Here is a 23,027-nt window from a genome sequence, read left to right as displayed (position 1 = left end):
TCACGTGTGCGTGAAGGGAGAGGGGCAGCACGGACGAACACTCGCCGACAAATAACGGATACACGATAGGTGAGTCTCTCACAATTTAGTGAACGGTGTCGTTACATAATTCGGCAACGCTTGACCTGTGGGTAGAATTTAACAATGGCAAGTTGCAATCGAAATAGTCAGTTACATAGGCAGCAAACCAGCTCTGGCCACAGCCAACTTCAGAGGAGCAGGCCAGCTCGGTGACATTTCTGCTAGCCAGTCAACGTCGTCCGTTTTGGAATGTTTTAATGAGTACAAATAGCAGTAGTTTCAATGTGCCCGTTGGGCTTTTATACGGCGTGATAAACGAAAGGTTGTACGAAATTGTACGGGCTCATATCGGCTTTTTGTACTCGTCTCTCGACCACGCATCGAGTCTGGTTCAGTCTTACTGTTAGTCCGCTAGACAGTTAGCTGCTTAGCTTCCTCTCGCCAATGGGTTTGAGCCCCATCAGGGAAACGATCTCTAAAGCCACGAAGATTTGCACTAAATGACGAACGCTGTAGTAAAAGATGTAATTATTAACGACGGACCCATAAATAGATCTGTACTACCTAGTTAGCTTTGAGCTAATTGTAATGATTATCGCCGCTGTAGCATAGCTAGTTAGCTGGCTGGCTAACCACAGCGAGAGCGCTGCTAAATGCGTACAAGGCCAAGGTCGCAGTGAGGCCTAGATCGACACGAACTGTTTATCTGCAGCGATTAATTGCAACTGGGTTTGCTGTCCTATTAGGCAGTGTTTTGCGCTGTGTGCTAGCTAGAAACGTATCGAAGCTCGCCATCACTCCGGGTATCCGCTTTAGTCCGCTGCGAGTGTAGTTGGCTAGCTAATATTTAGGTAATGAGCTATTATTTTTTATAGCTAACATTATTTGTGTGGTAGCTACGTTGGTTTGTAAATTATCATTTTACGCAGATGTAAAAAATCATTAATACTGGTCCCATTAATCATGTAACTAACTAGGCTATCTTACCAGTGTAAGGTGAATTCAAATGGTTACAATATGGCTAACCTAGTAATCGTTTGTCATTCTTGTAGGATAGCGTTTTCTGTCATTCCTGACGTGTGTGTGCGTGCGTAACTGGATAGCTTTCTTAAATTACCTTTTTTTGAGCATGTTATATAAAGTTGTGAGAACAGGCAGACTTTCTAGTCTCTTGCTCATTCTCTCTAGCTAAATAGTTTCACTGCACTGTAATACGAGTTATTTTCTTTCCCATGGTATGTAAAATATCCTTCAAGTTATTTTTAGTTTCTCTGATTAATCCCCACTCTGACCTCCTGTAGTCCAGTTTAGAATTACTCTGGCCAATTCATTTTTTCCCCTCTGTTTTTTTATTTTATCACATTACTCAATGATTACAAAAATACAAAAAAAGTCAGAATATTTAAATATATTAACTATAGGTTTCTGCAGTTCAGATTAATGTGTAGTCTAATTCTGTATGATATTGAGGCCTGCACTTGGGCTCAACATGTGCTCAACAAATGTCATTTCTCCCACAATTAATGTATTGCTGCCTTCAAATTAAAGTGGCAGTAATGTAAGCAGGGATGAATTATTGATGAGAGTTGGCGAATGAATGTGAAACACAGGTTATGGAAACCTGCCCTTCATTTTCCAGGCAGAGCCTAAATGATGGCTTGCCTCTGGGGCTTTTTCAAGTAGCGAGTATGCCGGTGATCACTTTGACAGAAAACACATTTAGATTTATGAAGACTAGTCCTTTAGGCCTAAACCACATTGATACCTGCTTATTTTTTCAGTAATCTGTCAACAATCTCATCTATTATTTTTGAGGAGAGGAAACCAGGTTTACTCACTCTTCAGCGTTGGATAACTGTAACTAAGATGCGTTTCATTTTCTAAACCATGTGTGCCAGTGGTATTGTTCATCATTCGTTCAACTGCCTTTGCTGAGATGTGCAGATAAGCGCTGTATTGAGGCTCACTAGTCTGACGTGCAGTCCATGACCAACACTGGAATGCTAATGTAGGTCATGCTCTGGGCTTTGTTTTGGAAGCTAGGCTGCCTTGACACCAGGCTGCTGGTCTGCCGTTCGTCTGCCAACTAGTCTGCTCTAATCAGTGCAGGGTTCTCCAAAACCTCACCGGCTCCGTGGTGGTCCTGGACGGCAACTGACGGTTGATGACTTAGGATGAGACACAAGCTTCTCAGTGCCATTTTCAACAGGCTTCTCTGGCCCTAAAAATCAGACTTCTCTGCCTTAAGCTTTTCACACCAGTATCAGGAGTTTTCTTTACTGTCCAGTTAAGTAAAAGTGGGCAAACTTAAAACCATCAGGCTACCACAGATGTTTTGCTCAGCCATTAAGCACAGCTCATGTCGCTACCCAAGAGAGGCATTGGTGTTTGAAATAAATAACTAAATAAACTGAAAGCGAATATCTCGTGTGGTCGAATTAGATTAGTAAACCTCCAGCATGGAGTGGGGAAACAGATTTTAACCAAGAGCAAATGTGCTCTCGCGGTAAAGCTGGATCATCGTGGTGCCGTGAGCTGCAGCAGGAGCCGAGATGCCTCGCAGAGGTGGTTGGGGGTGAGGATGAAGGGGGCGGAGGGTCATTTGGTTTCCATTTTGTGGTTGGGGGATGAGGGAGGGTGTTTACAAGCCAGCTGTCATCCTAATTCAGGTGCCATATCTTTGCTACAGATATGTCCATAATATCATAATTTTCTGGTTTGTTTTCAGACCGTTGGAAGATTCTTAGGCCGTCCCATCAACTGTGAAAAGGTAGTGTGTGTTTGTTTGGTTTTTTTTTCTCCCTTTGTTGCATGAAGTAATAAGAGTGCACTTTGTTGGACTATGAATCAAACAGTTTGGGCTATGTCTTATGAATTTAATTTGATATTGTGATAATTGAGAGCTGGAACATTTGATATATTTGGATCTGATTTCAAAACACTAATGAATGAAGCTTAGCAGTATAGAGTCATCTCATGTTTTTTTTTCTTGCAACAATAAAGAAGAAATAAATGGGTTTATTTTTTTGTAGCACAAACTTTAAAGCTCACTCTGTGGACCACTCATATTATACCTGTCATCTCACTGTTGTTCCTTACCCTCTTGTATTTTAGAACTCTTGTTCTCAATAACATGTTGCTGACCTTTCCATAGTCACTTTTTAAATTTGTTGTCTATTAATATATATTTAATATATATTAATATATATTTAATATTTCGACACATTCAATGCTTACAGCAATTTGCTATGTGTGTACATGCTATAGTGGTATATATGTGGTATGCTGTAGCACTGAGTTGGTATTTCGGTATATGTTGCACACTGGTACTTCTATAGTGTTGACGGTGTGTGTGCGCCTACTGTTTGCATCTGGTGGATGTTGCCTAATGTGGAGTGTGGGCTTCATCTTCTAGACCCCTCTGGCGTGTGTATGACCAGAGGTTGGAGGGTTGATCAGCGAGTCAAGTGAACAGTGCTGATGATGAAACCCAGAATAAGTGCTCCTTGCCTCCACAGCAGCGTGTTCAACACACACACCCAGTGAGTGCTCAACACACACACACACCACTCTCCATATGCTTCAAAAGTTATAACCCAATGAGTTGTATTTTGCATGATTGTTGCTTGTTAGCACATTTGGGGCTTCTTGACTGAGGTCTCTTTGAATATGGTGCTTTTAGTTTAGCTGACCCCCCCCCCCCCCAAATTCCTGTCCATCAAATAATTTTTATGATTATCAGAGGAAATGGAGTAATGTTTCTGTTAGAAGCCACATAAGTATAACTCAGATTTTTGTCCATGTGCCACCAGTGTAAGAGAGACCTTCTGCCCCTTCTTGTGCAGCGAGCTTTAGAAGGCCAGGATGAAATGAGATAAACACTGGATGAGTGGAGGCCCCCTGCTTCAGAATCCCTAAGCATGGCAGGACTGCAGCTGGTGACCCCTGCCTCCTCACCCATGGGGCCTTTCTTCGGTCTCCCATGGCAACAAGAAGCTATCCACGACAACATATACACACCAAGGAAATATCAGGCAAGCCCATGAAGATGGTCCCATGAATAGGCTATGGTGGTGTACTTCTTTAACATTTTTTTAAGTGGATTAAGTGGGTCAGTCGCATGGACCGTTTGTCTAAAAATGAGTGTAATTTCCCATTTGTTTTGCTTGCACTTTGCTCATCAGTCATATACAATCTGAGTATATAGTGATTTACTATTAGCTTGGCTTTCTTTTCGCACCCCCACCTACCCCCCCACCATTACCAGATTTTTTTTTTTTTTTTTTTATTTAGGTTGAACTTCTTGAAGCAGCTCTTGAACACAATACTATAGTCTGCTTAAACACAGGCTCAGGGAAGACCTTTATTGCAGTACTTCTTATAAAAGAGCTCTCCCATCAAATCCGCCAGGAGGAAGGAAAGAGGACTGTTTTCCTGGTGAACACAGGTAGCAGCTCTGAGTAGCCAGGGAAGCCCTGTTTGCGCTCTCTTCTGTTAGATGCTTAGTCATTGCTGAAAACCGATTAAAAAAAAAAAAAAAAAGTTCTGTAAAGATCAGCATATTCTTTCTTTTTGTCCTTTTGTGTCAATTTATTGGTTGTAGCAGAGTCTGTGATCCAGCAGGCGTCCACGGTAAGGACCCATTCCGATCTTCAGGTTGGGGAGTACGCCGAGAGCTCAGTGTTATGGCCAGAGGAGAAATGGAGCCAGGAGATGATGGGAAATCAGGTGCGATTACAGGCACCAAGTGGACTCGAGTCCGTCTTCCACCCCCCCACCCCCGAAATCAGGCTCTGTAGTGTGTGTTATCTTTGTGGGGCATCAGCTCTCTCATGCGGCCTCTGTAATGTCTTTATGATCTTTGCGGGGTGTCATCTCCTTAATGCAGGCTCCGTCCGTGTGTTCTCCACAGGTGCTCGTCATGACGTGCCACGTCTTTTTGCATGTGCTGAGGGGTCGGGTCTTGCCACTGACAAAAATCAACCTGGTGGTTTTTGACGAATGTCACCTCGCAATCACGGACCATCCTTATCGAGACATAATGAAGGTGAAATGGCGTCGGGTCGAATTTAACCCAAGATTTACATGCGTCATCTAGCTGTCAGGCTGGGGACATGCTGAAAAGATGTCAGTGTTTTAATAACCCTGTATTTAGTCCTGGTGTGACTGGTCATTGCAGGTCTGTGGGAATGAGTGTATGAATATTTAACTTAACATCAAGTTGGCAATTCTGTAATATGTGTACACATATGCTTTTCATGTCTTATCGGGCTGTGTAATGTCGAGGACCTTTCCTGTGGTGGGCTTGGTAAGATTTGGCCTTAGGTGCTGTCCGCACTGGCTTTAAAGGTCTCGTCTTCATGCTGGCAGAAATATGAGGACTCTCCTAGCTTCCCGCGTGTCTTGGGGCTCACCGCTTCCATTCTCAACGGAAAGTGTGATCCCTCTGACCTGGAGGACAAGATCCAGAACTTGGAGCAGATCCTGAAAAGCAACGCGGAAACGGCCACTGATCTCGTCGTCCTGGACAGGTACGTTTGCTACCTTGCTTACCTGCTCCCTTACCTTCACACAGGCAAAGAATCATGTGGAGACAGCCAGCCTGCATGCCTTTTGTAGGTGCTAGTGAACCTTAATTAATTTTTAAAGGTGTTAGAAAATGTATAGGAACTTTGCGTTGTTTTTTTTTTTTTGCATTTTTAAAAAAATTCTCATTGGCCCAAACTGCAGGTACGCATCCCAGCCTCGGGAGGTGGTGCTGGACTGTGGCCTTTATGAAGATAAGAGTGGCCTGTCTGAGAGGCTTCTGACTGAGCTGGACGAAGCTCTCCAGTTCCTCAATGACTGCAACTTACCTGCACATCGAGAGGACCGAGACCCCACTTACATATCTAAACAGGTTTCTGCTTTTTTATGTTGTTAATTAATCTTTATAATCTTTTCGGCTATGCATGTTTTTTCCTTACGATTTAGTCCGCAGTTTTGTTTCGCATGATAAAATTATTAGCTAATGGTTCAGTCACCAACAACCTAACCCTGTGCCCTGTTCCGGCCCATAAACCTACTCTGCTCCCCAGGTTCTGAGTGACTGCCGGGCGGTCCTGACCGTGCTGGGGCCGTGGTGCGCAGACAAGGCCGCGGGCATCATGGTGCGCGAGCTCCAGAAGTACGTGAAGCACGAGCAGGGCGAGATGTGCCGTAAGCTTCTCCTGCTGGCTGACACAGCCCTGCGCAAGCTGCACGCGCTGTGTGAGGAGCACTTCTCGCCCGCCTCACTGGACCTGCGGTTCGTCACGCCCAAGGTGCTCCGTCTCCTAGACATCCTGCGCGAGTACAAGCCCTTCGAGAGGCAGCAGTTCGAGAGCGTGGAGTGGTACAACAACCGCAACCAGGACAACTACGTCTCATGGAGCGACTCAGAGGACGAGGACGAAGACGAGGAGGTGGAGGTGAAGGAGAAACCTGAGGCCAACTTCCCGTCGCCGTTCACCAACATCCTGTGCGGGATCATCTTCGTGGAGAGGCGGTACACGGCCGTGGTGCTCAACAGGTTGGTTTTCCAGTGTCGGTATGTTTTTAATTTGCAGAATGATCTTGTCATGCTGTTCTTGTGATGCGCCGTGTGGACACATCCCCGGTAATTCCTCATGCCATGCATGCCTTCTGGGAAACAGGCTGATCAAGGAGGCGGGGAAGCAGGACCCAGAGCTGGCCTACATTAGCAGCAACTTCATCACAGGCCACAGCATCGGCAAGAACCAGCCCCGCAACAAACAGATGGAGGTGGAGTTCCGCAAACAGGAAGAAGTGAGTCAGGACGGACCTTTCCACTATTTCCCATTTGGCATTCGGCCCGTTTACCCACCCCCACCCATGAGCCTGAGCTTCTTGCCCCCCAACCCTCCCCCCCAGGTGTTAAGGAAATTCCGAGCGCACGAAACCAACCTGCTCATCGCTACCAGCATCGTGGAGGAAGGGGTGGATATCCCGAAGTGTAATTTGGTGGTCCGGTTCGACCTGCCAACCGAGTATCGCTCCTATGTGCAGTCCAAGGGCCGAGCTCGCGCCCCTGTCTCTAACTACATCATGCTGGCTGACAGCGAACACACGCAAATGTTTGAAGAGGACCTCAAGACGTACAAGGCCATCGAGAAGGTCTGTAGTTACTCGGGAGCGATGTTCTTCTGGGCGTAGCTGTTGAAATTAGCATGGCAACTTGTTTTTGTTGTCACCCCACATCCGTTAGATCCTCAGAAACAAGTGTTCCAAGTCGGCGGAGTGTGGCGATGTGGAGGCGGAGCCTGTGCTGGACGACGACAACATCCTGCCACCCTACGTGCTCCGCGCAGACGATGGAGGTCCCCGGGTCACTATCAACACGGCCATCGGCCACGTCAACAGGTGACTGTTGTGCTTGAGGACACCCGCATGGGATCGCACGTCCCTCGGCGATCTCGCAGGGGTTAATGCCTGTGACTCTTGCCTTGCAGGTACTGCGCCAGGCTGCCCAGCGATCCGTTCACCCACCTGGCACCCAAGTGCAAGACTGCTGAGCTGAAAGCGGGCGGATACCAATCCACACTCTTCCTCCCTATCAACTCACCCCTCCGGGAGCCCATAACAGTGAGTTCCAGTGTTTTTTTTTCTATATATATATATATATATCTCTATGAGGATGGTGATGGTGCACTAAAAGTATGCTGCACTTAGAAGCTCTGCGCTCATGTGTTCGCACGTGCCTTTGTAGGGCCCACTGATGTCGTGTGCAAGGCTCGCGGAGAAAGCTGTGGCTCTGCTGTGTTGTGAAAAACTTCACAAAATAGGTATGGCCGATCCTTCCGCCACCACCTCCTTACTGCAGCTGCTGAATGAAGGCCTTAATTTATGAATCCCTCTCTCTCCCCTCAGGTGAATTGGATGACCACTTGATGCCAGTGGGGAAAGAGACAGTGAAGTATGAGGAAGAGCTGGATTTGCATGATGAAGAGGAGACCAATGTTCCTGGCAGACCAGGCTCCACCAAGAGGAGACAGTGCTACCCGAAAGCCGTGAGTGCTCTGTGACGTGTGGAGGATCAGAGTCAACAGCAAGCTTTTAACATCATGCTACCATTTCATATGGGACTCATTTCATTCTCAGAACAGTCATTGTATCTTGAAATCATTGAAAGTTGATCTTAAAACCTAATGGTTTTATTTTAAATGCAAGGTGATTATTGAAGGTGTGTGTGTGTGTGTGTGTGTGTGTGTGTGTGTGTGTGTGAGTGTGTGTGTGTGTGTAGATACCAGAGTGTCTGCGGGGCAGTTATCCTGTTCTGGAGAAGACCTACTACCTTTACGTGATCGGGATGGTGCTCACCACGCCGCTCCCTGATGAGCTGAACTTCCGCAGGAGGAAGCTCTACCCTCCCGAGGACACCACCAGATGCTTCGGCATTCTGACAGCTAAACCAATACCTCGGGTATGGGGCCCTCATCTCTGCCAAGCTCCACAGCTCCCTTTTTTTCACCTCAGGAGGAACCATACTCCATGGCGACCCATTCTCATCCCAGTGTTAACACAGATATGTTAAAGGCGTGGTCATGGGGTTCAGAGTGGTCCACCACCCAGAAATCCATCCCACGGTGTTGTATTGTCGGAAACTGATAATTGATCTTAAGTCCTAGAGGCTAACGCAAGTGTATGGTGGCAGATGGGTTATAGCCTTTCAGTGTACATGTACACTTTGTTCAGCAGTTAACAATGTCGTCTTGTTGGAATTTTTTTTTTTGTGTGCTTCTTTTTAATGTTGTGTGTGTATATATGTTGTTGCTTGGAAGACATTGTTGGTAAGAAGCTCTGTGCGCTTGTGTGTGACGCCTGCATTCAGATCCCACACTTCCCCGTGTACACGCGCTCAGGCGAGGTGACCATCTCCATTGAGCTGCAGAAGTATGGCTTCACGCTGAGCTCATCGCAGCTGGAGCTCATCACCCGCCTGCACCAGTACATCTTCTCCCACATCCTCCGGCTGGAGAAGCCCGCGCTTGAGTTCAGGCCCACAGAGGCTGACTCGGCCTACTGCGTCCTACCTCTCAACGTGGGTGAGTTGACGGGGTTTCCTCCCCAGTAGGAATGTGAACTTGCGGGCATGGGGGAGGGAGTGGAATAAGATAAGACTCCAGTCGTTATTCATAAGAATTCTTTATCTGACTCCAAGCCATGTTCTTTTCAGTTGGAGATTCCAGTACTTTAGATATGGACTTCAAGTTCATGGAGGAGATTGAGAAGTCCGAGGCTCGCATCGGCATTCCTAACACTCAGTACACCAAGCAGAACCCGTTCACGTTCCGACTGGAGGATTACCAGGATGCTGTCATCATTCCGAGGTGGACGATAAGCCCTTTTCTCTTCACGTCCTGTTTTTTTTTTCAACTCCCTTTGAGGATATACAGCTGTTCGATGCAGCTGTTTTTTAAAGACTAGCTCATTTTGCTTCAAAGGAAAGAAACTGTGTAGCCTGAAGTCTAAAGATTTTAAAGTTTCTGGACATTGTATTTTGTCCCCCTCCCCCTCCTGTCTCTCAGGTATCGTAATTTCGATCAGCCGCACCGGTTTTATGTCGCGGACGTGTACACGGACCTCACGCCCCTCAGTAAGTTCCCCTCTCCAGAGTATGAGACGTTTGCCGAGTACTACAAGACCAAGTACAACCTGGACCTGTCGAATGTCAACCAGCCTCTCCTGGACGTGGACCACACATCCTCGAGGTGGGTGGTCAAGGCCAGCAAGTGAGGCCTTCCCAGCATGCATGCTTCTCTGCCAGGGTCACTCAAGGAGTGCGCTGTTTCCCCTCCTCGCAGGCTGAATCTGTTAACCCCTCGCCACCTCAACCAGAAGGGAAAAGCTCTGCCCCTCAGCAGTGCCGAGAAGAGGAAGGCCAAGTGGGAAAGTCTGCAAAACAAACAGGTGCTAATCCAATGGGGGGCGTTTACACCCTAGCGCTGATTCCAGTGCCCTCGCAGATGTGTGATGGGTGCACTTCACGCATTCTACCACAGAGGACTCAATCGTGTGGGCTAATTTCATTAATTTTCTCGACTTTGCCTATTTCCGGTTTGTTCAGATTTTAGTTCCTGAGCTGTGTGCCATTCACCCAATCCCTGCCTCACTGTGGAGGAAGGCTGTCTGCCTTCCCAGCATCCTCTACAGACTTCACTGCCTTCTGACGGCCGAGGAGCTGCGTGCTCAGACGGCCATGGACGCGGGCGTGGGGGCCCAGAGCCTGCCCCCTGACTTCAGGTCAGTCCCGGAGAGCGGTTTCATAGTTTTTTGGGCGCAAGGACTGGTTGAAAAATACCTTGACAACTCCTTCCTGCTGTCTCCTTGAAACTTGTCCTTGTCTGCAAAGTGAGATTGGTCACCAGATGAAACTCTAGGCTGTTTTGCTGTATAAGGTCTTATAGCTGTATTGTATGTTCTTGTGACTGCACTTTGATAGACTTGCTGTCAGACTAGATTGTTTCAAGTTTGTCCCAGGTGGGAAATTTTTCATGCAGCATGACCCAAGACGGAGACACACACGCACGCACGTGCACACACACACAAATCAACAACCCATTTTGCAGAGTTTTGACATTGAGGCCAGTCGCTTGTCCTTTGTGTTTTTCCCCTTTTCAATACAATTATCCCTTGATCACTGCATTCATCCAACAAAGCTTTCTGATTTGTATCTGTGGTAAGCTTGGAGCCGTTTTGAAACTACTAAACATGAATTGGTAGTAAAAAATAAATTGTTTCTGCATGTAAACTGTTGAGAAAGTGGTCTAGTCTGACTAGCTTGCATAGCAACTTTTCTAAGGGCTCTTTTTGCATTCTTGTAAACTGCTCTGTATAAACAGTTGATTTTGAAGGCTGAACGCAGCCTAGGAACAAAATGTGTTTGTCCTTTCAGAGAGTCTTGTCGTCTTTACATGCACTGCTTTGTCCAGGTATCCAAATTTGGACTTTGGATGGAAGAAATCCATCGACAGCAAGTCGTTTATTTCATGCATGGAGGACGATGATCACCGTCAGCCTGGCACAAGCTCTGCCCCTGACCACACTGCCCAGGAAGGCCCTAGTGCCGAAGCCTCCCAGCCCCCAGGGGGAGCTCTCTCGCATGATAACTGCAATGCACCAGACGAAAAGCTAGAGGCGTGTGTGCTGCCCCCGATGGCTCCAGCCCAAGAAGGGAGTGTGCGCGCCTGTCCCACTAACCTCAGCAATGGAGCGGGGGCCAACGGCGGCGACCAGCACGCACACGATGTTTGCCCGCGCTCCTGGCTGGCCGCGCAGGAGGGCAACCTGCCGACACGAGCCACTACCTCAGTTCTTGTGCAGCCTCCTTCGAGCGGCGTCCACGAATGTACCTTGGGCAGGGACTTGGACCTCCACGGTGGGCATGTCAAGAAAGCTACCTCAGACCGTTGCCTAGCCTCCGGGGCGGCAACGACCAGCACCGCTCCACCTGTGTCTGGGTCTCTGGAGGTGTGCGGGTCTGCAGCACCGCCCTGTGACTCAGCCAAAACCCTGGGCCCGAACCCGGGCCTGATTCTGCAGGCCTTGACCCTCTCCAACGCCAGCGACGGCTTCAACCTGGAGCGGCTGGAGATGCTAGGCGACTCCTTCCTCAAGCATGCCATCACCACCTACCTGTTCTGCACGTACCCCGACGCACACGAGGGCCGACTTTCCTACATGAGGAGTAAGAAGGTAAACTGTGGGCTCACACACACGCACACATACATACACGCTCTTACGCTTTTTGTGGAATTCCTCTACCAGTTAGGATTGTTGCCTTAAGTACTGTGCGAAACAATCTCTGCCTCTTTTTTTTTTTTTTTTTTTTTTTTAAACATCCGGACAATGAATATTGAACGGTAAGAACAGTACGTTTTGCCTCGTTCTAGGTCAGTAACTGCAACCTTTACCGTCTGGGGAAGAAGAAGGGGCTGCCAAGTCGAATGGTGGTCTCCATCTTCGATCCGCCCGTGAACTGGCTACCCCCCGGCTACGTGGTGAACCAGGACAAAAGCAACACTGACAAAGGCGACTCTGAGGTGGGGCTCCTCACGCTCTTGCTGATGGTTGCTCTGTGCTGTGTGTGCTTGGCTCAACCTGCTATCCACCTGTGTCCTCACGCACAATTACAGAGCTGTTCTCATGCATGCGCTGTGGACTATTACATGTTGGCGTTGTTTGCACATTGACCATTCTCCAGGCTTGCCACTAGGGGGCAGGTTCATGCTTTCTGGGATGCTGGAGCGTAGGATTTTTTTTTTTTTTTTTTTTTTTTTCCCCCACTCCTCTGTGTCATGGATCAGGCAACAGTAGTGAGATTTCACAAGAAATTTAACATGCATCCTTTCCTTATGTTTCTACTGCAGTGAGTTAAAGAATATTGGAAGGCTACTGTGTAATTGGGTGGGAAGTTAATTTTATAACAAAAAGGGAAATTCAGGAATTTGATGTCTTGCTTTCTTTTTAAGCATGAGATCAAACACTGAAGCAGTTAGACAGCATTCAGTTATGTGCTTCAAGCTCAGTTGATTCTTGAACATGTGGTGTTAATCAGTTAAAAAAAAAAAGAAAAAGAAAAAATGTGTATATCAGAAATCAATAGGAAAAATGTCAAGCTTTCTCCACACGTTGAGTGGGTGCTCTGGGTGTATGGTTTGGATAGCTTGGTGTGGTTGAGGCTGTGTGTGGTAAGATTACTCTGGTTTTGCCCAAGGCTGACTCATTTTAAGCGTCAATTCTCCATATTATTACAATATTAGATGTCAGGCCTGATAACATTTTAATGAATATTCATCAGAATTTTTCCCACATGGTCAACTTTATGGTGTGTTAATGATATAAAGATGACAGTCTGGATGTGTGTCGGCTGCTGAATTAGGTTCAAGCTGATGACTCCGAGTGGGATACTACCATTTTTTTTTTTTTCAATAAAACTGCATTCAGTAGACCTAATGTGTTCTAACTGAAACTCTCTTGTCTGTTTTTTGCATCTGTCCATCAAGACAAAGGCAGACCTGGCGAATGGAAAAGCCAATGAAGATGACTACGATGATGAGGATGAGGGTCCTGACGTGGAGGATGAAGACCTGATGTGGAAGGAGCCCAAGGATGAGGTGAACGTCGAGGACGACCTGGAGTATTACCAGGAGCACATCAAGTTCATCGACACCATGCTGATTGGCTCCGGAGCCTTTGGCAAGAAGATCTCCCTTGGCACCTTCCCATCTACAGAGCCCAGCTGTGGTTGGAAGGCTCCGCGGCGGGCCGCGCTCGGCAGCTGTCACTTTTCCTCGGATGGCGGCGGCAGCGGCATCGGCGATGAGTTCGACTACAGCTCCTGGGACGCCATGTGCTACCTGGACCCGAGCAAGGCCGGTGAGGAGGACGACTTCGTGGTGGGCTTCTGGAATCCGTCGGAAGAGAACTGTGGCACAGACGCCGGCAAGCAGTCCATCTCCTACGACCTCCACACGGAGCAGTGCATCGCCGACAAGAGCATCGCCGACTGCGTGGAGGCCCTGCTGGGCTGCTACCTGACTAGCTGCGGAGAGCGTGCTGCCCAGATGTTCCTCTGCTCGCTGGGCCTGAAGGTGCTGCCGGTTGAGAAGCGAGGGGCAAGGAGGGCCACAGAGGAACCGGCCGAGCCGCAGTACGGCTGGCTCCGGATCCCCCCGCGCTGCATGTTCGACCACCCGGACGCCGAACGCACCCTCCACCACTTGATCTCCGGCTTCGAGAACTTCGAGAAGAAGATCAACTACACATTCAAGAACAAGGCCTACCTCCTTCAGGCCTTCACTCACGCCTCATACCATTACAACACAATCACAGGTGGGGGACCTGCAAAGGTCTCTAGAATCACCAAACACCACTGTGTCTTAGAAACTATGTAGATTGAAAAATTTAATTACATCTGTAAATTAAAAATGGTATTTGGTCACATTAGAACTTACTAGGGCAGATGATGGTGCCCAGCAAGATATCAGTGAATGTACCCCTGGTGCTGTCTGATTTTACTCCATGCATGTTTCTTTAACGTGTGAACAGATTGTTACCAGCGGTTGGAGTTCCTTGGTGACGCGATTTTAGACTACCTCATAACCAAGCACCTTTATGAAGACCCACGCCAGCACTCTCCGGGCGTGCTCACTGACCTGCGCTCTGCGCTCGTCAACAACACCATATTCGCTTCCCTGGCTGTCAAGTACGACTACCACAAGTACTTCAAAGCTGTCTCACCTGAGCTGTTCCACGTGATTGACGATTTTGTGCAATTTCAGCTGGAAAAGAATGAAATGCAAGGAATGGACTCTGAGGTTAGTGTTTGAGCTTCTTCGGGTTTTAATGATGAATACCTTTTGAGAGCGTTCAGTCAGTATAATTATGGTTGGCAAACAGTTACATTTTTAATTGCAATTTTTAAATTTAAAACATAAATGTTACGAAACAAATGAGACCTTCATTAATTTCATTAAAATGACAACAGTACCTTTTTGGCATACACATTCAGTTGTTTCCAGTGCTCAGTTGCATAACTAGCCTTGTCTTGCTACAGTCACAAAGATCTTGGACTAAACAGGGGACAGTTATTTGTTTTAAAGATATAACACAATACAAAACCCAATGATGAGCATACCATGTTAAATTTAATGATTGAATGACTCATTTACCGCTGTGAGTGGTTATTCCTTGTAAAAAGTCACAATGGAAGTCTAATAGTCTTCTGCTGAAGTCTCCCTTTAAAGTAAGCACCAAGGCCTTTATGAACCTGTGACTTGATGTATTGTATTGCACTTTAATATATGCATATGGTCTTGCTCCCATCAGTGTGGGATAGCTGTGTTGGGAGTCAGTAAACAGTATTGCCTAATAAGACAGAGACAAGCTTCAGGCTGAGATTACCAGAAAAGCCTTAAAAAAAAACAAAAAACTACAACATACAATTAAATGCTGTCATAATTATCAACAACTGTCAGAAGCATCACCCAAGCTGTATAAGATGGACACACTGAATTGCTAGACCAAAAAAAAAGCAAATATATTATTCCTGCAATGAGCAGGAATACCCATATATGCGCTAGCAGGAATTAGCGTCGATAATTAGTAATTGCGACCACATAGGCTAACAAAAGCTAATTATAAGGGAAATTGCAAAGTTTGCAAATACTGTACTTAATATTTGGTGACTTGGTAATTAGAGCAGACTCATTTTACACTTAGACATACATCTTCAGAATTTAAGAGGGATTAATGGGCATAGCAACACAGTGCTTCATCTCAAGGATGTTCGAGTTGCGGGGAAAATTGACTCGTGTTCAACGAAAATGAATGATAAACCCCATCAGTAATGGCTTCAGCTACAAAATGGCTCATATACCGATTACCGCATTCCTTGTTTATATATTTTGAATCTAAACAGTAAACATTTTGTGCAGGTCTTTATCACCATTTAAATTGTTGGATTTTTTTTTGTTTTTTGTTACAAAGAAATATGCTCATAAAGTCAATATAACCTAATAACCGGAGAAATTCAGTGCTATTTAAACATTAAAAAAAAAAGGTACAAAAAAATATGAATCCCCTTCGTATATAAAACTAACTAGGATGTTGCTGGTAGCCCTTTTTAATTGGCTCAATAAGGAAAAACGCCGTCAGCCAGTAGTTTCACGTTGCTTATTTACCTTGCACTCTTGGTGAGGAGCAACTGGCAGTGAGGTCTTTCTCCCACGACAGAGTCATGCACAGACCTCGCTAATCTCAAAGGAGCCCTGACTTGTTGCTTCTCAGTGACCTGATGGATGCACAGGATCAACAGGGAAATGAGATTAACGAGACTACAAAATTATTAACTTTGCAAAAGAATCAACTTGGACAGCCCACATGTGTATACACTTACCCGCCGTTTGTTAATACAACAACCATTCTGTACATCAGCCTCCTTTTTGGCTAATATTTTTAGCAGTGGTTTTGACACAAAAACAATGACCAAAAAACCCCCCAGCAGCCTAATGAGCTTGTGCAAGTTTACCATCCAGTTACCATTGCAATATTACCCTAATAATATTCATTCAGAAATGCTCCTGTAGTTGAACATGGCCTAGAGAGTAGATGGAGAATTAGCACTCGGTAAGTGTACATAAAATGGTGCAATCTAGGTGTTTGTAATAAACGTATGCACACACGTGTGCCATTATCATTTACATATATTGATAAATATCTCAAACTTCATGCAAATGCTGGCAGTCATTATGGGTCTGTTCTCTATTTGTATTTGCATTTTATTTTTCTTCAGTATTGATGGAAAATGCAGTTGGATTGAATTTATTTTGAAATGGTTATCTTGGCACTGAACCTAGTCTTATTTCATTGGAAAGCATTTTATGCCTTAGGGACAACATTGGATACTGTATGAGGAAAGGCAAATTCATTAAAATAAGTAATGTTCTCCCTAATTACATAGCTGAGTAGCATTGTCCCCAGTATCCACTGGACCACAAACAGACAGGGCTTTTGTTAAGTCTAATGTTAAACGTAATTGAGGACAGACCCAGTTTTGGCCTGCCTTCTATGACCAATTCTGAACTTGAGTGCTTATTTATTGGGGGGGGGGGAATGTAACTGCAGCAAAAACCAAGCATACTTTTGAGTATACTTTCTGAATCTCAATTTGAGTTGGTTTCACTGCATAGAACATTTTCATCTATTTGTTGTCTGCAGTTAATTTAAGATGAGTCTACCATAGCCGTAGATGCGTTTCCTGCTCCTGTGAGAAAGCTCTGTCGCCGAAGGGACGGGGCAAAACAGCCCCACAATCACATCTCTTCCTTTCAGCTGCGCCGATCTGAAGAAGATGAGGAAAAAGAGGAAGATATCGAGGTCCCCAAAGCCATGGGGGACATCTTCGAATCACTAGCCGGGGCAATTTACATGGACAGCAAGATGTCACTGGAGACCGTTTGGCAAGTGTATTATCCAATGATGAGGCCGCTGATAGGTGAGAACGAGAGCAGCGCAGGCTCTGAGTCACTTCTGCGTTTTGTGTAGTTTGATTGTTCGCCGGCCCCTGCGGCGAAGGACCTTAACTGGAGTCCTTTTTTTTTTTTTTTGTTTTTTTTTTTTTGTTCCACCCTTCCGGATGTCCTTGCGTCTGGTGAAATGCCGTATTGAAATGGTGGGGCCTCGGTTTGTTTTTTTTTTTTTTTTTTTTTTCAGAGAAGTTTTCTGCCAACGTACCGCGCTCGCCCGTGCGTGAGCTGCTGGAGATGGAGCCAGAGACCGCGAAGTTCAGGTGCGCGCACCCCCTGCTGCTGTGCTCCACCTAACGGGCACGCCAGCGTCCATCGCACTGTGTTATTGTGGGTCGCTGCTTTAATTTCTGATGTGAAATCACTTTAGGCTCTATTGAGCTTCCTGCTGTTACTAGTGTAAACAAAATGTGCAGTAGTTATATCGCTGCTGTCAGAGTTCCTGAACCAGCATCTTACATGCCCATGTAAGTGAACGACCCATTATAGGTATGGTTGCTTACAGGTAGTTTATGTATAGGGTGTGATTGATAAAGGATTGGGGAGGGTGATGTTCATAGTATAACTGAGAGTAGGCTACATTTCAGAGTTTTCGTGGATCAGGTTAGGGATGGGTGTGGGGTTAGTTATGTTTTGGGCTATACATGGAAGAGGATCGAGGTAGGGGTAGGTTATGTAGGGTGTAGGTTGGTTGAGGTTTGGGTAGGTTAATCCAGAGGGTGTGGTAGACTAAGGGAAGGGTGAGGTTTTCTATAGGGTGGGGTAAGGGTAGGGGTTGGTTAGTTGGGCTGATGTTAGACTTGTGTGTCTGTGCCCTTGGCCCGCGAGTGACTTCTCCCCTCCCATCCACCGCAGCCCTGCTGAGAGGACGTACGACGGGAAGGTGCGCGTGACGGTGGAGGTGGTGGGCAAGGGCAGTTCAAGGGCGTGGGGTCGAAGCTACCGCATCGCCAAGTCTGCAGCGGCCCGCCGAGCCCCTGCGCAGCCTCAAAAGCCAATCAGCCTCAGGTCCCGAACAGCTGAGCTCCACCAGACTCCAGCGGTCCCGAACAGCTGAGCTCCACCCAGACTCCAGCGGTCCCCGAACAGCTGAGCTCCACAGATTCCATGCCTCCTCTCCACACCAGTCCGCATCATGGACGGTCTTCTGTTATTGAAGAGAATTGCTCATGTCAACAGAATTTGCAAAGACTTTTTTTTAAAATTTTTTTTCCTTTGCCTTTTTTTTTTTTTTTTTTTTTTTTTTTTTTTTTTTTTTTTTTTTTTGGCGCAGACACAATCTTTTTATCTTTTGTTTCCTCTGAGCTGTTCATCACGAGAGTGCTTTATTCATGTATTGCAAGTGTTAAATGTCAGGCATCTATCCTCTTTCCTCTTTTAACACTTTTTAAAGACATCTTTGGCTTTGGTGGTAGTGTGTTAAAAGTTAAAAAAAAAAAAAAAAAAAAAAAAAGCTTAGGCTTGAAACTAGTGTTAGAATGTATATAATTAAAATGTATACATTTAAATAAGGAAAAAAAAAAAAAAAAACGCTAAACTCCTCAGTCAGTGCACTAGTGCCAGTTTTGGAGCGTTTCCAAAACGCTCTGATGGAAAAAGCTTGCAGGGAGAGAGTGAGAGAGAGTGAAAGAGAAAGACAGACCACGGAGCAAGAGCAATGTTTTCCACGGTCTTGAAAATGCTATTCTTAATCGTCATTGCACTTATTTCACTAGGGTCTGCTGTGTTACGAACTCAGTCGTGAATATTTCGCCTGATCAGCACCAAACATTTGGGTATGTACCGTGTTCTATACCTGAGAGAGAATATGGCCCTCCCTCATGTCCTTAAAAGCGGATAATAATTCAAACATTCCCAGTTACTGTAATTCAAAAGTTTTTAACAGCACTCTAGAATGCATGTTTGTGTAGCTGTTTTAGCCAACTGGATATTATATAAATACTATAAATAGAACTACCAATGTACACCTATATAAAAGAGAGAAGATTTAATGTTTATTATGATGTAAGTTGATAACTTGGCTTTCAGTAATGTCTTTTGATACCAAGAGTGATAACATTTTGGTGGACAGTCTCTATGAGCATTAGATGTCACCATTGACTGATGCGTTTAGTTTTGATATTATGACACACAAAAAAGTAAGACATATCACTTGGGAAAATATGCTGCAGATTTTGTAAAAAGAAAAAAAAATATTGGATACTTCTGTAAGACACAGAGCACCTTTACGTACAGTCTTTAGGACAACCCAATATTTTAATAGATGGCTTGTAGTTCATTTACTTCACTTCACTACCAAAGTCAGTAGTGGTGCAGTGCAAAGAGGCTGCATCTGTGAAGTCAATCCTTCATGAGTCACTCATTTAAAGATGTGGAAACCAGCCTTCGTTTCATGTACGTGTTATAGCTTGTCTAGCCTCTTTGTCTTCACTATATTAGACATTCTTCACTCAAATACCTCAGTTAATCGCATGCTTTTTTAAATTAATTTTTTTTTTTTTTTTGGTGCTATGTTTATTAAGCTTGAATTTTTCATCTTTTGCACTGTAACTATAATACCTCTTTGTTTTACCTTTGAAATCTGTTGGGTTGTTTTAGTCAGCAGTCGTGCTGTAGAGATCTGCTTCATGGGTTCCCTTTTTTATTGATTTAAAGCTTGAAGATTTTGAGGGTAAGCTGAGGGACGTTCTCTGCACATAAGCTCAGTGCCTCTATGGAACTCGGTGGGATTCTTTTCTTTTTTTAAAATTCAAAATTCAGCTTAGTCTAATTGTGTATCTGGTTTGAAAGGATTGCTCAACATTTGTGGAGATTGGATTGTTTTTATTCCTGAACACCTATAAGCCATGCCTTGTCCCGGTCACTCCTCTTCCGAGGTCTTTTGAAATCTCATTAGGCTGCTTGCAGTGTCTGTGATGTCATTTTCCTTTGTATTTGCTGTGTTCTGTCACTTGCTTTTTATTTTGGTTAATGGAGAGAAGCAAGTTATACATATGAGTAATGCTTCAATTATATAATCCCAAAAATTGAGGGCGTAGGCTGCAAAAATCATTTAAATTTTTTTTCCTCTCTTTCCCTATGTCATCTTTGACATGTCTTAACTACCTGACTTGAGTGAAGAGATTTGTTATTACTGTTGGTACCTCCTGCTCATGCTCTTTTTGGTATGGGCATATTACTGAAGTTGAATCTCCTGGTGATGCTACCCTCAAAAAATACCCCCTTTGTGATTAGTTTGGCAGTCCTGAATATGGCAATGTTGATCCATCTCTTTGTAGATATTCCTGTAATTTTGCCCGTTACTTCATGTTCTGCTTCTCTGCCCATTGGTGCACCTTAGATGGGGATCCACACTACAGTTTGCACTAGAAACCATTCCCGTTCATCTAAATGAATTTACACCTATTTAAACAGTATGCCCATAAATGGTGCCTTTTGTCTCTTTAACATATTGATCTGTAACATCTAATATTGTTACAATAGCAAATCCACTTCTACTAATTGTAGCAAACCAAGACATTGCTTTGTGCTGTGTATGTTCGGGTAGGTGCCATGTATTCAGTGAGTATTTTGAGTGTAGAGAAATTTACAGCTTCCTTCAGTACTTTATTTCAGTGGGCTAAATAGACAGTTGTCACTCACTGCCTGGCCTGTTGTAACAAACCTTCTCAGCTCTCTGAGTGCAGTCTTTTATCTGAGCAAGAGTTTTTTGGTGATCCTGCATGCCTATCCTCAGCTCCATCTCCGTCTTTGATCTTGCACAGCCATCATTGACATCTCTATAGACATTGGTGATTGGTTAGCTTGTCAGGAAGAAGGTGCATTTACATACTGGTATATAATAGGCAGTCGTCCCCCCCCTCCAATCAGAGGCACCATTTATACATTCTGCCTCATTATAGCCTTTTCCCAGTGAGAGGAATGGCACACCTTTTCACTCTTTTTCTTCTCATTTGAATCTTTAGTTACACAGTTCTGTTACTCAAAGAACGTGAAGCCCCACATGTGATTCCACGCACTGTTTGTTTTTGTTATTGTTTTTTGTTTTGTTTTCTTTACCTCCTGATAACAGAATGGATGATGTCACAGCTGATGACTGAGCTACTCCCACTGCATGATTGATGACCCAAGTCGTGTAAAGAATTATGTAAAATAGTGTTTTATTCTTGCTGGGAGTTTCGATGTAAGCCCGCCATTCACCATTGCACAGCATGCTGCAGACTCTTTTTCTCTCTTTTTTTGGCTGAGAATTGTGTTCATTTTCTTGGGGGTTTTTTTTGTTTTGTTTTGTTACATGTAGCACAAATCAGCATTGCACTTGGGCGCCATACTTTACCTCATGTCAGAAAGAGAGAAGAAAATGCGTGTATATATGATGCCATTGCATTTAAAAGAATAACTTGTGGTTTTGGCCTTGCTGCTGTTCCACTGCTGGTATTTTTACAATTGTATTTAAAATGTGATCGGGAAGATACCACGTGCCTGCAGGATGTCGTCGTGTAAGGAATACACTGTAGAAAAGTAGTAGTTGATCTCTACAATCTGGGGCTAAATGTATGTCCTTTTGTATACATTCATGTCCTGCCTTAATGTAATATTTTTACATTTAAATTGTAATCTGCAAACTACCAAGTCCTTTGACAGGCATGTCGTGCATTATGTTTAGGTGAAATTGTTCCCTCATTAGTTTATATCTGACATACCATTAGGTTCAGATCAAGTAGTGTGCGTCAGTGAAGAAATCCCCATACTCCATCCCTCATTGCTTTTCTCTCGTCTGTTGTCTTGTCATTCTTATTCAACTTTTTTGCAGCCCCGTATTCCACAAAGAAGGGCTTGAGTAAGCAATTTCCTACATTTTGGTATTATGGATTTTGGGCTTTTTAAATGTGGTTTTTTTTTGTTTGTTTTTTTTTTTTTTTTTGTTATCTCCTCTTTAATTTACCTGAAATTCAAATGCACTCATCAGCAGCAAGGTGGCCAAGAAAAATGGCTCTGGAATGTGATGTGAACACTTTTTTTTTTTTTTTTTTTTTTTTTTTTTTTTTTTTGGCCATGATATTTGGGAATGTGGTGGTCATGGAGATCAGCAACGCACCAACAGAACGAGTGGAGTTTTCAATCGGGGAGTTATGGGCCATCAAGAACTGCAGCGCTGTTACAAGGGACATGAAATGATTCTCACTCATACTGTAAAAGAGCTGCAGTGGTTTACGATCTGCACCTTATGGATCACAAATACCTTTAATAGTCTTATTTTCTTTCTTTTTTTAAATAATTGTAGCTAAATGTATCAACAATAAAGTTATGGTATGGTCCATTCAAAACGTGACTTCCCAATTCTATTCTTGGTTAAATATGCAACGTTTCTCTCTGAACTGGGATTTGTGTTCTTACGTAGCACCTCAGTATTAAAATTGTGCATTGCATTTTGATGTCGCGTTTATGACGGTAATGACTCTAATGGCCAATGTCGTGGTATCTTGGGGTCAGGGGGCTGGTTTAAACGGGTGCTTAGCTGGGCAGGCCTGCGGTGATGACCTCCAGTATTTTGCTAGTCGGCAAAGCTTAAGCTAGAAGTTTACGAGTGCCCGGAGGCCGCAGTTTAGATGGACCCAGCAACTGTGAGCAACGTTTTAATCGCATTTTCACAAAGGCTTGTGCAGTAGACGAAGTGAGTGCATACTGTGTTGGAGTATACTTTTACACTCGCAGCGGTCCGGTTTACGACTTCGTGTATCCAATTTGGTGCTTGCACGTTGTTGTGTGGCTGTATTGGCTCTTGCCAGGAGAGGAAAATGAGAACCTCGCTCTCAGGCTTCTGAGGTGAGAAATGACCTCATGTCAGCTGTGCAAGCACTCGCGTCTCCATTTAGAGTTTAACACTCCATTGCTGATATTAAAAAAAAAATGACGCACTGCACTGATTGATGCAATCCT

At 44.7% G+C, this 23,027-nt stretch overlaps 1 protein-coding gene across 3 annotated transcripts; it reads left to right on the top strand.

Annotated features, from left to right (window-relative positions):
• The first annotated feature begins 19 nt into the window (after positions 1-19).
• Positions 20-22,414, top strand: dicer1 (dicer 1, ribonuclease type III). Of its 3 annotated transcripts, none has more exons than XM_027024250.2 (29): positions 20-69; positions 2,750-2,791; positions 3,437-3,563; positions 3,867-4,055; positions 4,315-4,468; positions 4,625-4,749; positions 4,934-5,068; positions 5,392-5,552; positions 5,752-5,920; positions 6,099-6,571; positions 6,696-6,828; positions 6,934-7,176; positions 7,268-7,422; positions 7,512-7,644; positions 7,769-7,844; positions 7,930-8,069; positions 8,303-8,482; positions 8,891-9,104; positions 9,236-9,389; positions 9,588-9,770; positions 9,864-9,969; positions 10,127-10,302; positions 10,992-11,754; positions 11,952-12,101; positions 13,065-13,893; positions 14,110-14,378; positions 16,894-17,056; positions 17,275-17,350; positions 17,943-22,414. In XM_027024250.2, exons 4-29 carry the CDS (start codon positions 3,942-3,944, stop codon positions 18,142-18,144), a joined length of 5,676 nt encoding a protein of 1,891 aa, XP_026880051.2. In that variant the 5' UTR covers positions 20-69; positions 2,750-2,791; positions 3,437-3,563; positions 3,867-3,941; the 3' UTR covers positions 18,145-22,414. The 3 variants fall into 3 exon arrangements, with proteins under 3 accessions (XP_026880051.2, XP_035388779.1, XP_035388780.1); XM_035532886.1 differs by having other exon boundaries at positions 3,834-4,055; XM_035532887.1 differs by lacking the exons at positions 17,275-17,350; positions 17,943-22,414 and having other exon boundaries at positions 14,110-14,266; positions 14,343-14,378; positions 16,894-17,050.
• The last annotated feature ends 613 nt before the right edge of the window (positions 22,415-23,027 follow it).

The sequence above is a fragment of the Electrophorus electricus genome, chromosome 13, assembly GCF_013358815.1.
Source record: "Electrophorus electricus isolate fEleEle1 chromosome 13, fEleEle1.pri, whole genome shotgun sequence".
Taxonomy (NCBI): domain Eukaryota; kingdom Metazoa; phylum Chordata; class Actinopteri; order Gymnotiformes; family Gymnotidae; genus Electrophorus; species Electrophorus electricus.
Note: the sequence above shows the minus strand (reverse complement) of the source record. Positions and strands in the feature narration are given on the sequence as shown.